General features: G+C 40.0%; 1 protein-coding gene and 1 pseudogene across 3 annotated transcripts in view; one reads left to right on the top strand and one right to left on the bottom strand.

Moving 5' to 3' along the window:
- The window catches only part of FBXO7 (F-box protein 7), a 28,484-nt gene extending 14,889 nt beyond the window's left edge, over positions 1 to 13,595 (top strand). For 2 of the 3 annotated variants that reach the window (XM_053583932.1, XM_053583934.1), the window contains exons 6-9: positions 4,049 to 4,144; positions 5,672 to 5,848; positions 8,374 to 8,411; positions 12,918 to 13,595. In XM_053583932.1, the coding sequence (XP_053439907.1) occupies positions 4,049 to 4,144; positions 5,672 to 5,848; positions 8,374 to 8,411; positions 12,918 to 13,295 (689 nt within the window). In that variant the 3' untranslated portion in view covers positions 13,296 to 13,595. Of the gene's footprint in view, positions 1 to 4,048; positions 4,145 to 5,671; positions 5,869 to 8,373; positions 8,412 to 12,917 lie in introns of all 3 variants that reach the window. The other variant, XM_053583933.1, reaches the window with a different exon arrangement.
- On the bottom strand, positions 1,850 to 4,035 carry LOC128581304 (MICOS complex subunit MIC27-like; annotated as a pseudogene).
- Positions 13,596 to 15,103: the final 1,508 nt, after the last annotated feature.

Genomic DNA, 15,103 nt, shown 5'->3' with positions numbered 1-15,103 from the left:
TTTAGGAGCCAGGGTAAAGTGTTATGGTGCAGTGGGAGACTGCATTAATAGCAATGTCTTTTAGGGACAGCTCACTAGATCTAGATTATTGCTTTGAAGACCTAGAGACTTGTTCTTGTTATCAGGTGAGATCGGTCTTGGAAGTTGACTTATGCTAACTAAAACTGGTAGGAAAAGGAGATGGCAGAATACATATTTTAAATGGTCTCTGTTTGGACGTAGAATCAGAATTTGGGCATTAGCTCAATTGAACATTTGATGTCAGACTAGACGAGTATTTCTTTCTTTTTTTTTTTCTTTTTTATTGTTGGGGATTCATTGAGGGTACAATAAGCCAGGTTACACTGATTGCAATTGTTAGGTAAAGTCCCTCTTGCTAGATGAGTATTTCTTAATCTTTTTTTGTTAGCATTCCTTTAAAGAGTCTTTGAAGATTTTTTTTTCCCCTAGTTATTTTCCCTCTTGAAATTTTATTTTTTATTTTTTTTTATTGTAGAGACAGAGTCTCCCTATATCACCTTCGGTAGAGTGCCATGGCGTCTCAGCTCACAGCAACCTCTAACTCTTGGGCTTTAATGATTCTCTTGCTTCAGCCTCCCAAGTAGCTGGGACTACTGGTGCCCACCACAACACCTGGCTATGTTTTTGTTGCAGTTTGGCCGGGGCCGGGTTTGAACCCACCACCCTTGGTATATGGGGCCGGTGCCCTACCTACCGAACCACAGGTGCCGCCCCCTCTTGAAATTTTGATACCACAAATTTACTGTGTATTTATATACTGTGACCATTTGTGGGGGGGTCACAAACCAGTGTAATAGCTAGGAAGTTTGTTTTTTTTTTTTTTTGCCTTGCAAGAACCAGCTTTTGCCCCCTTGTGGGAGATCTTGCCCCTATCGAGAATGCATGAACTAGACTGATGAATCTGTAAACATGGTCTCTTACCATTAGGATCAGAAAAACTTGAGATTCCCTGGCTACAACACTATATTCATCACCATAGCAGGAGGACTTCGCTATGGGGAGTAGAAATACTCTACACTCTACAGCAATAGTGGTTTTTAGTGCTCATTTTATAGACCTGGAAATGGATCTAGAGGAAGGCACATTACTTCAGGATCTCAGAGCTAATAAGGGTGGAATTTAGGATTGGAATAGATTTAGCTGTGACTCCCAGCCTTTTGAAAATGACTTATATAGGAATGTAGCTCAGATTCCTATTCTTTATCTGGTTTCTCTTAAATAAGGAAAAAGTAAATGAAAGGGAGGAAGAAAGTTAAATACTGCTGTATTACAATTTTTGACTATTATGTTTTTTTTAATAAAGTATTCTGTGTTGGGTAGGAATATGCTGCTCATTTGGCAAGTCATTTTAATGAATTTCTACTGTGGCTTGTAGTGTACTATCTAGTAACTGTTACTAGGCACTGTTATTTATTCTTTTATTCACAGATTCCTAATTACTTATACTGGATGTCCATAAAGTCTGTATGCAGTTTCAAACTGTATGCACACTATTTTAAATTGCACACGAACTTTATGGCCACCCTATATTACAGCTTGCTGAAGGAAAAAATTATTTAAAGAAAATCAATGTTTGCACTTGAAAAAAGCCCTTGAGCCAAACTGATTTTTATTTGTTTTTATTTTTTTTTGGTCACAAAATATGAGTATTTCATTCCAGCTCTATCAAATGAACAAAAAGTGGGGAACACATACTTCCCCACACCATTCTGATTTACATGACATTGATTCAGAAAAGCTATAGCAGATACCTATGTGTATACATACAAGCATGTATATATGTGTATTCACACACGTGTATTTCAGATTTTAGTCTCACGTTATTTATCTTCGTGTTTTTTTTTTTAATAAACTCCCTTAAAAGTCATCACACACAACCTAATACTTTTACCTGTGTCTCCTCATTAATCATTTCATATTATTTTGATTTCATTCAGTGTATTTTAATCATGTATGTGTTGGTCAAATAGCACATCTGAAGATGTAAGGGAAAAGCTTGATTTACGTTATACTTTACGTGTTGGTTACCCAGTACATGAATTGTTTTATCATTCTTGGCAACTTCACACCTCGGTGGTTTCCATGCAGTCTGTGCAGCCTACCTCAACTTCCAGTGCTGCACGTATCTGTCTTCCGGGTGGGACTGCCCAGGATCCATGAGCTTGGGGTCAGGCATAAACTGCGTGGTACCTGAGGTGGATTCTGATTTGATCTTTGTTTCGGAGCTGAGTTCTGATGGCAAAGTTACTGAGTGTTTCAGGATGTGAGTTGTTTTTGCAGGTATTTCTATTGCAGCAGAGCTTCCCATCTTAGTTTTTTCTTTATGTTCAGGAAGTAACTCTTTTTTGTTGCTTTCTGTCCACAGTGATTTAACTGCTTTATAAATGTGATGGCTTGTAGCATATGCCCTCATCCCAGTTACCTTAGCAATTATTATTGACTGAACTGGGTAGCGAACAGTTGCTCCTAAAGCAGTCAGTCCCAGAGGATAAGTAATTTTCTTATACTTAGAACCTTTTCTTGATGAAAGCAAGCCCACCAATCCGAACACTGTAATCACTCCCATTTTTGGAAGAAAATCTTGAGGAGGATTCTTCAGATAGACATATGTGTCTCTTCCCAATTGCATTGTAGCCATTATCCCCTTTTTCACAAAAACATAAACACCCTTGCACCAGCCAACATAATGACCATTGTAGTGCGGATGGAGGCAAAGCCCATTTGTAAACGACCAGGCTGCTCTTCAACATATTTACACAGGAGAGGTGGTGCAGTATATGTAGGGAGCTGCTCCAGTTTCAATAGCTGCTTTTTGGATTCCTCTTCTCTGGCCATATATATCCTTATAGATGCATAGATCAGACCTGTAGGCATGGCTGTCAGCTTTCCCATCCGGACGGCCGCCATATCTATGACCCTCTCAGCCGAAGTTCCAAACTGATTTTTAGAAATGAAATCTTGACATCAGTTGTCAACTCAGCATTGCAAGTCACACAACACAGATTTAAGAGTTCATCTGTATATTTCTTTCCCTGTTCTTAAGTCATAATCAGTATTTAGTTGTAGATAGTGAAATGAATAAATACAGAATGGGGAGGGAGCAAACAAACGATCTACTGATACAATGGGCACTGTGCATGGAGCTTTAAATTTTAACGGCTCTTCTCTGGTGTAGTGGTGTGTCCTCTTTAAACAGTTTGGCAAACAGGTGAGGATCAGAGAATGATTTGTCCAAGGTTATACGCATGATAAATAGCAAAACGGAAATGGGAACCGCAGGTGCAATTTGGCAATGTTTTCATATTTTAAAGTGTATGTGAATCACCTGGGGATCTCATTAAAATGCAGGTTCTGATTCCAGAGGTGTAGTGGGGCCTGCGATTTGGTAGTTCTAAATAGTTCCTTGGTGATGTCAGTTCTGGTGACGTGTGGATCACACTTTGAGTAGCAGTGTAGTGGCTAAAAATGAGTGCTTTGGGCCCAAACTTAGGTTTGTACTTTGCTCTGCCACTGACTATGCCTTGGACGGCTCTCTATACCTTGTCTTCTTAAAGTGGAGATAACAGTACTAGTCTCTTACTTGGAGGGGGAAGAGCTGATGTAAAAGCTTGAAAAGTGTTTGCACAGTTACTTATACATAATCGTCATGTAATAAATGCTGTTATTTTACTAGAATCTCAGCTCCACAAGAGCCGTTCCCCACTAATTGGTAAATGCTTAGCGAATCTTTGTTGTATGTACAAATTTCACACAATTTTTTCTACCTTTGTGAACTGTGAGCTATATAGGTTAAGCATAGCTCTACTAATTTGATATCTTGGAATTTTAAGTTTCAGATCTAAGATTTAGTTTTTTAAGAAGCATGCACTGTGTACCTCCCCTTCTACTAGGGTCTTTGGTTCATGCTTACCTTTGTGAATTATTTGTGAATATGTCTTTACTACCTTGATTTGTTTAGGCAGAAGTAGAAGACGGTTTTTCCACTTGATTTTGTGTTTTGATTTTTCACTTTTGAAAAATATCCTAGGGGAAAATGTAGCCAAGATTTACAAAGATCTTCCGAAGCTCTCCCGCCTCTTTAAAGACCAGCTGGTGTATCCTCTCCTGGCATTTACCCGACAAGGTGAGAGATGATAAATTGTCACCATCTGAGTGGCTCTAAGGAATAGCAAGCACACTTAATATCCTGAGTGACTCTATGACGTCTGACAGCCCTCTTTTCTCCTCCTAGTGAAATTCTGCTCTTTTAAGCAGAATGTTAACATTTAAGCATAATGAGTTTCTTTGTATTTCCATACAATTTTGTGTTTTATTATAGTCCTTTTTTCGGTGTGCCATAATGATATGATTTCTTTCCACATAAGGTTGTGAATACCTTGAAAGTAGGGAAAATGTCTTACTCATTTTGTGCTCTCACAGTCTACCACAGGGTATGGTCCATAGTAGATATTCAATAACTATATAAATTAATAAATCAGATGTAAGTTTTTTCTTAAACCAACATTTATTGGATGTTTCACATGCATTCTTATTTAATGCTAATAACTTTGAAATAAATTTTGTTATACTCATTTTATACATGATGACATTGTAATTCAGTGAGATTTATAATTTGCTCAAGATCCTTATTAGCCAGCTTTCTCTTCCATGTGTTACAGTAAAAAATTTTTTTTTAAATTTCGTGGCCTAACCATGAGTCGGTTCTTTTTTTTTTTTTTGGTTGTAGTTTTTGGCCAGGGCCGGGTTTGAACCCGCCACCTCCGGTACACGGGACCACCGCCCTACTCCTTGAACCACAGGCGCTGCCCCATGAGTTGGTTCTTAAAGCTTTTGCTCAGAAATGATATACTGTATTTCACTTCCACTCACATTTTACTGGACAGAAGAAGCAAAATATGGCCAAGTGTGATACTAGGGAGTCAGGGAAGTATATATAGCATAGGAAGTGATTGAGAACCAGGATGATGCCACGGTCTTTTAGCTGGTGAGTAGTTTCACCCTTATACAAATAGATATGTGGCCTTTATTGCCCTCTGTATGTAGAGAAATAAATAATGGTTTTGGTTTCAAGTTATATGGTGGCACAACTATTATTAGTTGGTGGCAAGAGAGTTTTTGTCAGTTCTGCTCGCTGCTGGCTGCCCTGACCTCTCTTCATCTGTGACGCTTTCTCTCCCCTCAGAAAAACGTTCAGTCCCTTTGTACACTGTGGTTTCCTTCATGGCATTGTATCTGTAAACTTGGACTAACATGTCCCTGATTTCACTTCTACTTTTGCCAAGTTTAACAAGAAATTTATGAATATTTGTTCATTGCTCTAATTCAAGCTCTGATGTTCTTGCAAGGGCACACAGAAACACACAGCAGCAACAATGAATGCCACCACACGTCAACACAGATACAGCTGTGAGACACTGGTATACCAAGGTTATAAACCCTACCAAGTTGTTTGTACAGTGCTGATGGCATAAGCACAGGGTGGCAAGTTGGCAAACTTAATTGTCAGACCTTGATACTTAGATAATTTAGACTACCGTCTAAGTTGTCACCTCTTTAGAGAGAAACAAGTGGTAGTTTTGTTGACTGTGTGGGGAAAAGTTGGATGCTTCTTACTCCATAATACCTGTTAATTTCTCTTTTTTCCTTTTAGCACTGAACTTGCCAGATGCATTTGGGTTGGTTGTCCTCCCACTGGAGTTAAAACTACGGATCTTCCGACTTCTGGATGTCCGTTCTGTCCTGTCTTTGTCTGCAGTTTGTCGTGACTTGTTCATTGCTTCAAATGACCCACTCCTGTGGAGGTGTTTATATCTGCGGGATTTTCGAGGTGATTTCCATAATGACGTGGTAATGTGTTTGTTGCCATGGTCGTAATTACTCAGCTTATCAAAAGAGTTTAGTTGTGGGCTGGTTTCTGTAAGAGTTGCAAATGATCATAATCTGTGGTATCCTGAAAGGGATTCTAAGTGTTATATACCTTTGCCTGTGTCTTGAGAACTCTTCCCCATTCGTTTCTGTGTTCTCTGCAACACAAATCACTCATTAAGCTAAGAAGATTATTTTAGGAAAGAAAAATGGAAATAAGACAGGCTTATTCTCTCTCTAAAGACCAGCCTCAGGGTCTGACTTAGAAATGAGCTGCGTTTCTAAACTGCTTCTGTGATTAAGACAGTGTGTGAGTTCAGAGAGTCTTGCTCATTTGTGCCATGCTGCTAGGGCGGCTTTATTTCTTTGTGGTTCCATTTTGGTGACACTGTGGCAGTAATGACAGTAGAACGGTGCGTCAGGATGTCCTGCTGCAGTGCCAGAAGCCAGTTGTGGAACTTCTTTCCTGACACCACTCTTTTACTACATGTCAGTGTTTTCAAGTTGTTGTTTGATTCTGGGATGGGTCATGAAATCAATTTCATGGGTCACTTTACAAAAAAACCCAAAACTAACAAAAAAGAGACCACAATAGAAAAATCAGTATTTATTTTATAAATAGTACTCCCAGTTATAAAATAGGAGGAGACTTCTATTTCAATTATATATAGATAGGCACATACCTATGCAATGTAGAATTTTTATGTGGTTCACATTAAAAATACTTGCACGATAATGCTACATACAATGTTAACATACCACCTTAGCAACTTAGTAACTAAAAATATGGTGGGTAGGTCCCTCCCATTTTTGTTTTTTTAACACAGGGTCTGGACTGCAGTGGCACAGTTATAGCTCACTGGAGTCTCAAACTCCTGGCCTCAATTGATCCTCCTGCCTCAGCATCCCAAAGTGCTGGGATTACAGGTGTGCGCTACCTTGCCTCCCCAGCTCCCTCTTTCTCCTTTTTAGAAATAGAATATCATTTAGAATCATTTCGATAGTTAAATTTGTTTTATTTTAAAACTTCAAAATAAAAGAGGTGCAAAAATGACCTGGTTTGTTCCTTTTTCTCCTCTTTGAGTCCTAAGGTCCTCTTCCTACTTTATTTATGTTCCTGAATCCAAAGTTTAAAATGTTATTTTGCCACAATCATCAGCAAGTAATTGTCATCTCAAAAAACTGTTCATTTTTTTGTTTGTTTGTTTTGAAACAGAGTCTCACTCTGTTGTTCAGGCTAGGGGGCTGTGGCTTCTGCCTAGCCCATAGCAACCTCAAGCTCCTGGGTTCAAGTGATCTTCCTACCTCAGCTTCCCAAGTAGCTAGGACTGTAGGTACCTCCTATGATGGCACCCACCAATGTACCTAGATAATTGTCAAAAAACATTAAAAAAAGCGTAGTCATAGCTGGGTGTTGTGGCGGGTGCCTGTAGCCCTAGCTACTAGGGAGGCTGAGGCAAGAGAATTGCTTAAGCCCAAGAGTTTGAGGTTGCTGTGAGCTGTGATGCAACAGCACTCTACCAAGGGCAACACAGTGAGGCTCTTTTTCAAAAAAAAAAAAAAAAAAAAAAAAAGTCAAAAAGAAAATACAGGGTGACTAACGTATACAGGGTGGCATAAAGTTTGTGGCATTTAAAATTGCACACAAACTTCATGGCCACCCTGTATAGAAGAACGGACAAATTAAAAACAGGCTAAGATATAAATACTCATAAAAGGAACAGATACTCTTTCATTTATGTGTTTAAGTTTATAAGATAGTTGGTCTCTAATTTCCAGATTGTGGCCCACAAGGTCATTTCTAAGCTGTTCTGATTTTATCATGTATTTTTCTATAGATGTAATGTTATGGGGCTAGAGCTTTTATAAATCTTACTTCCATGCTAACCTGATAACTTACAGAGAAGACATTACTGTTTTTATTCAAAGTCTTCCTTAGATGTAAAGTTGAATGGGTTCCTTTTTCCACATTTCACAAATTCAAATAAATAAACACATTAAAAAATACTTAGTCATGGTAATACTTTTGATAGTTGAATCATTCAGAGTATGGTTGTGAGAAAATAATCTACCTCCAATATGAAAGAAAGCCTGAGTCAGCCTGACCTCCAGTAATGAACGTGGGCTGTAAAATAGGAACTCAGAGGTGGTTCCCCCATTTGGGGGAACAGGAGACATGGAGTTAGTTTAGCATCAGCTGACACAGCAGAGGAGGTGTGGGGGGATGTAGTGGGATCAGTCAGTGCAGGAGAGCAGCCACGGACCCCTCAGGGGTCCCTGAGGAATCCCAGTGTTGAATTACCACACAGTGTTGACAGTGGTGGTTTTGCTTCACCATCAAGAAAGGATCTGAATCAGGCTGAAGAAAGTACAAGTGATTGATGGGGGAGTAAGTTTCAACTTCCTCAGGAGAAAAACATAACCCTCTGTTTAATGGCTGATGAGTGAAGTGTTTTTAAATCCTTATTTTTTGTTTTTCCTTTGTAGATAACACTGTCAGAGTTCGAGACACAGATTGGAAAGAAGTAGGTATTATTAAGGATAATCTTCATAACAGAGAAAAAACCAATGATTTAATATAGTAGGAATTTTTTCATTTTCATGATGTAATGAAATCTATTTTCATTTAATTCATTAATTAATTTCAGTAAATGAAATTGTTTACATCTTTTACTTTAGACTGATTTTCTTATAATTGGAGAAAAAATAACGTAATGACTTTTTGTATCTTAATATAAAAAATTTTTATTCTTTTGGTTGCAAAAAAATTTTAAATGCATTGACTTTGTGCTGTAGTAGTTTTCAGCTGTTCATCCAGTTAGAATAGTGTATTATGAAAAGAGTAGATTATGTTGTTTTTATTTGCAGATGACTAACATAAAAGATATTGATAGAAATTAGGAAAACTGCTTGGAGTGAAGGACTAGAGAAGAATAAAATTCAATGAAAAGTCCTTAAATATATAAAAAATAGTAATCGTAGGAGAATATCCTGTCTTCTAAAATGGCATCTATTTTTTGTTTTAAATTGAGATCCATTACATTCATAATTTGGGTGAAAAAAATGAATTTAAGTGCTGTGCCCCCATCAGTACCTTAATTTGATATTTTGTGGCATGACATTTTGATCAAACATTTAAAATTTCAACTTTCAAAACAGGCTGAATATCAGCTTGGGAGCTCTAGATGACAGTTTTGGGAGTCCACGTCACTCAGCTGTGTCTCCTCTGGAGTTGTGGTTACCTAGTTCAGCAGGTTGCTTAGCTGAGGGTGGTTAAGGAGGAGAGTCCTGCGCTCAGAGCTGCTGTCTGTCCGTGCAGACAGAAACCGGCAGAGTCCTCTTCGGTGCCTGCTTTCTTTGCCTAGTGTGAGAAGGGAATAAATGTAGGCATATCTTGTTTAATTGCACTTTACATTATTGTGTTTCATGCCTATTTTTCTTTTTAATTGAAGGTTTGTGGCAAGCCTGCATTGCACAAGTCTGTTGGTGCCATTTTTCCAATAGCGTGTGCTCAGTCTCTGTTACATCTCAAGTCTTATTGTATTCTGTACTCCGCCATTATTATTATTATTTTTTATTTTTTTTTTGTAGAGACAGAGTCTCACTGTACCGCCCTCGGGTAGAGTGCCGTGGCGTCACACGGCTCACAGCAACCTCTAACTCTTGGGCTTACGCGATTCTCTTGCCTCAGCCTCCCAAGCAGCTGGGACTACAGGCGCCCGCCACAACGCCCGGCTATTTTTTTTTTGTTGCAGTTTGGCCGGGGCTGGGCCTGAACCCGCTACCCTCAGCATATGGGGCCGGCGCCCTACTCACTGAGCCACAGGCGCCGCCCACCGCCATTATTATTATATCTGTCATGGTGTTTGGTGATGAGTGATTTATTTTTTCTTTTCTTTTCTTTTTTTTTTTTGAGACAGAGTCTCAAGCTGTCACCCTGGGTAGAGTGCTGTGGCATCACAGCTCACAGCAACCTCAAACTCTTGGGTTTAAGTGGTTCTCTTGCCTCAGCCTCCCAAGTAGCTGGGACTACAGGTGCCTGCCACAACGCCCGGCTATTTTTTGGTTGTAGTTGTCATTGTTGTTTGGCGGGTCCAGGCCAGATTCGAACCCACCAGCTCCGTGTATGTGACTGGCGCTCTAGCCACTTGAGCTACAGGCGCCAAGCCGTGATGAGTGAGCTTTGATGTTACTATTGTAATTGCTTTGCGGCATAAAGAACTGTGGCCTTATAAGTTGGCAAACTTAGTTAAATGTGTGTGTGATCTGAGTGCTCCACCGACTGGCCTTTCCCCCATCTTTTCCCTTCTTATTAGGCCTCTGTGTTTACTGAGACACAACAATATTGAAAATAAGCCAGTTAATTGGCCCTGCAGTGGTCTCTAAGTGTTCAAGTGAAAGAGTGGTTCATCTCTCACTTTAAAACAAAAGCTAGAAATGGTTAAGCTTAGTGAGGAGGCATTTCAAAAGCCAAAATAGGCTGAAAGTTAGTCCTGTTGTGCCAAAATGTTAGCCAAGTTGTGAAAACAAAGGAAAGTTCTTGAAGGGAATTGAAAGTGCTACTGCAGTGAGCACATAAATGATAAGAAAGCAAAACTGCCTTATGGCTGATATGGAGAAAGTTAAGTAGTTCAGACAGCAGATCAATCCAGCCACAATGTTCTCTTAATACAAATCCTATTCTAGAGCAATATGAAAGAAAGCCTGAGTCAGCCTGACCTCCAGTAATGAATGTGGGCTCTAATATAGGCTGTAATATCTTCAGTTCTGTGAAGGTTGAGAGAGGTGAGGAGGCTGCGAAAGAAAGTTTGAAGCTAGTTGGTTCATAATGTTTAAGGAAAAAAACTGTCTCCGTAACAAAGTGTGAGGTGAAGCAGCAGGTGCTTATGGCAAAGCTGTAGCAAGTTATTAAAGTAAAAGACCGAGTTAAGGTAATTGATGAAGGTGGCTCTAAACAACAGATTTTCACTGCAGATGAGAACAGTCTATTATTGGAAGAGAAGGTCATAGTTAGGAGAAGACCATGCCTGGCTCCAGAGGACAGGCTGACTCTGTTAGAGGGGCAAATGCAGCTGATGACTTTAAATTGAAGCCAGTGCTCCTTTCCATTCAAAAATCCTAGGGTCCTTAAGAATTATGCTAAATCTACATTGCCTGTGCTCTGTAAATGGACCAGCAAAGCCTGGATGACAGCACATTGGCAGGGGTCCTCAAACTGAAATCTACTTGATGGTACAAATACTTTACCAGGGGTCCTCAAACTGCGGCCCGCGGGCCACATGAAGCGGTGTGATTGTATTTGTTCCCGTTTTGTTTTTTTTTTTACTTCAAAATAAGATATGTGCAGTGTGCATAGCAATTTGTTCATAGTTTTTTTTTTTAAACTATAGTCCGGCCCTCCAACGGTCTGAGGGACAGTGAATTGGCCCTCTGTTTAAAAAGTTTGAGGGCGCCTGGTTTATAGCATGGTTTACTGAATATTTTAAGCTCACTATTGAGACCTACTGCTCAGAAAATGAGATTTCTTTCAAAATATTACTGCTCATTGACAATGCACCTGGTCACCCAGGAGCTCTGATGGAGATGTACAAGAAGATTAATGTTGTTTTCATGCTGCTAACACAACATCCATTCTGCAGGTCATGCATCAAGGAGTAATTTTGACTTTTCAAGGCTTATTATTTTAGGAATACATTTTGTAAGAAAATAGCTGTCACTGACAGCTCTGATAGATCCAGACAAACTAAATTGAAAATCTTCTGAAAAGAATTCACCCTTCTAGATGCTGTTAAGAATTGTTGATATTGAGGGACTTTACCTAACAATTGCAATCAGTGTAACCTGGCTTATTGTACCCTCAATGAATCCCCAACAATAAAAAAAAAAAAAGAAAAAAAGAATTGTTGCTATTTGGGAGGAGGTAAAAATGCCAACATTAACAGGAGTTTGGAGGAGTGATTCCAGACCTCAAGGGTGACCATGAGAGGTTTAAGATTTCAGTGGAAGAAGTCACTGCAGAAGGGGTAGAAATAGCAAGAGAGTTAGAATTAGAAGTAGAGCCTGACGATGTGGCTGAATGGCTGCAGTCTCATGATAAAACTTGAATGGATGAGAAATGGCTTCTTATAGATGAGCAAAGAAAGTGTTTTTTTTTTTTTTTTTTTTTTTTAGTGGAGACAGAGTCTCACTGTACCGCCCTCGGGTAGAGTGCCGTGGCGTCACATGGCTCACAGCAACCTCTAACTCTTGGGCTTACGCGATCAGAGCAGCTGGGACTACAGGCGCCCGCCACAACGCCCGGCTATTTTTTTTTTGTTGCAGTTTGGCCGTGGCTGGGTTTGAACCCGCCACCCTCGGCATATGGGGCCGGCGCCCTACTCACTGAGCCACAGGCGCCGCCCCAAGAAAGTGGTTTTTTGGTATGGAATCTGTTCCTGGTGAAGATGTTTGAACATTGTTGAATTAACAACAAAGGATTTAGGACATTACATGAATTTAGTTGATAAAGCATTGGCAGAGTTACAGAGAATTGACTCCAATTTTGAAAGAAGTTCTACTGTGAGTAAAATGCTATCAAGCAGCGTCACATGGTCATGGAAGGATGAGTCAGTTGATTCACCAGACTTCATTGTCTTTAAGAGATGGCTCCAGTCACGCTGGCCTTCATCAGCTACCACCCAGATTAGTCAGCAGCCATCAGCATTGAGAGAAGACCCTCCACTAGCTAAAAGAGTACAACTTGCTGACGGGTCAGATGATTGTTAGCATTTTTTAACGGAAAAGCATTTCATAAGTAAGGTGTGTACATTGTTTTTTGGACATAATGCCATTAATAGACTCCAGCATAGTATAAACATAGCTTTTATATGCACTGGGACACCAAGTGACTGGTGTGACTCACTTTATTGGGGTGGTCTGGGACCAGACCTGCACTATCTCTGAGGTATGTCTATAGGTCTGTACAGGGAAGGCAAGTTAGAGCTGCAGGGAAACATCCACTTACCGTATCTTGTTCTTTTTGTTTTCTATAGCTCTACAGGAAGAGACACAAACAAAGAAAAGAAGTCCAGAGGCGACAAGCGATGTTCCTGCCCCACCCTGTTCCATTCTATCCCAACCCCTGGTACCCCAGGCCCTTTCCTCCCAGTTCCCTCCTTCCTCCAGGAATTATCGGGGGTGAATATGATGAAAGGCCAACTCTTCCCTATGTTGGGGACCCAATCAATTCACTCATCCCAGGGCCTGGTGAGACCCCCAGCCGATTCCCACCACTCAGACCACGCTTCGATCCAATCGGTCCCCTTCCAGGACCCAATCCCATCTTGCCAGGGCGAGGTGGCCCCAATGACAGATTTCCCTTGAGACCCAGTAGGGGTCGGCCCACTGACAGCCGTCTGTCATTTATGTGACTGTAATCTCCTTTCTGGAGCTCCATTTCTTATTTTTGTTTTTTAGAACTACAAATGTCATCTCCTTGGGGTGCTGATCTCTAGTGTTATTTTCTGATTGTAGTGGTGAGATGTGCACTTCCAGAAGCCTTTCAGTAGATACATTTACATCACTAGGGGTGGTGTGGCCCAAACTTTACTCTGTGACAGGTTGGCCTTAGGCATAGTTGGCTACTGATTTCTGTACTTTGGATTCCCCTCTAGAATGAAGGCTGTTTCCTGATAATGTTCTGCATCGGATTAAAAAAAAAGTGTAAATTACATGACAGTCTTGACTTTTATTACAGAAAGTTATGTATTCAGAACAGATTCACTATGTTACTTGGACATTGCAAAATTACCAGAGAACCTGTTGAGCTTAGGCAGATGATTAATTATTGCAGGGGATTCTGGTTTTCTTCTTTTTTTTTTTTTTTTTGTGGTTTTTGGCCGGGGATAGGTTTGAACCCGCCACCTCCGGCATATGGGACCGGCGCCCTACTCCTTGAGCCACAGGTGTCGCTGGTTCTGGTTTTCTTTAATGGCATTCTTTCTTCAGATGAAAGCCCACGGAAGTGAATGAAAGCCCAGCTGGTTTGGATGAACTGGACTTGGGGCAGTGTTTTCCATACCCCCCGGCTCGGTTCACCTCCCCTCTTACTTTCTTGGGTTCTGTGATGGAACTTCCTGGGCTGTGAAGCAACCCTGTTCAAAGGTCCTTTAGTTACAGGGACTGTCATTACACACTTTTTCTGGAGTGAGGTTGTTATGGTTTATTTTCCTTGTGTTTTGAATGCTTAGTACCTAATTCGTAATCTAAGGAGACAACATCTTTTAACCATAAAATTTTACTGCTGGTTAGGTACTTGTTCTTCAAAAATAGTCTCCTCTAATTTGAAGAACATTTTGCTTTTAAGACTTCGAATACACAAAATTCAGATTTATTTCTCCTACAACAAGAAAAAGGCTGAACACAAATGACTTACCATACAAACAACTATCGAAAACATGCTATAGTGATAAAAATTAAAATCTGAATCACAACACAGGAGTAAAACACAATTAGCATCTGCAGAAAAAATTTAGGAGTATTGCCAATGTCTTTTTGCTTTTCTAAAAAAATCTCCTTTGCATATAAGGAAATGGCTTGGAATGTTATACAAGCTGCAAGAATATTTTGAGTTCTACAAACAAGTGAATTTGTTTTTGCTACACGTGTATTGAGTCTTTTTTTTTTCATCACAGTGAAGACAATCCAGTCAAGAATATGATTTCCTAAAGCCGTATCATCTTAGGTAAAGGATTGGGGTTGTTGGCATTTCCTTTTGGGGTATTTTGTAACATCTGAGCTACAAGACAGCTTTTTTAAAAACAAGTGTCCACTAGATGCCATATGGCTTTAATTGGGTCTGGCTGAAAGGGCCTCCTGAAGCTCTGATGGGCCCACATACATTCTAGTTCTCTGATATATTTCTTTGTGACTTTGTGATGTTAGGTTGTACCATGTGTTTTGGGGGGGAGGGTGTATGACAACCAGAAGCACCAGATACTATAAAACCGTAAGTTTTTAGAATGCAGTCATTTTTTAATGGTCCTTGAGAGGTGTCCTGTGGATACAGGTGCTACTTTCCAACCTCACCTGTGTACATTGCAAATATTAGTTTAGGATATTGACGATGTGCCCTAAACCTAAGTGTGCAGACTGTCACAATAGTTTATTATAAATTCTTAAAGCAGTCCTCAAAGCTTTTCCTCTTGAATAGCTGTACTGACAGAATCTTGTAAAATTC

The sequence above is a fragment of the Nycticebus coucang genome, chromosome 3 (genome assembly GCF_027406575.1).
Source record: "Nycticebus coucang isolate mNycCou1 chromosome 3, mNycCou1.pri, whole genome shotgun sequence".
NCBI classification, from domain to species: Eukaryota; Metazoa; Chordata; class Mammalia; order Primates; family Lorisidae; genus Nycticebus; species Nycticebus coucang.
The sequence above is the reverse complement of the archived record's forward strand: the minus strand, read 5'-3'. Positions and strand labels throughout refer to the sequence as shown.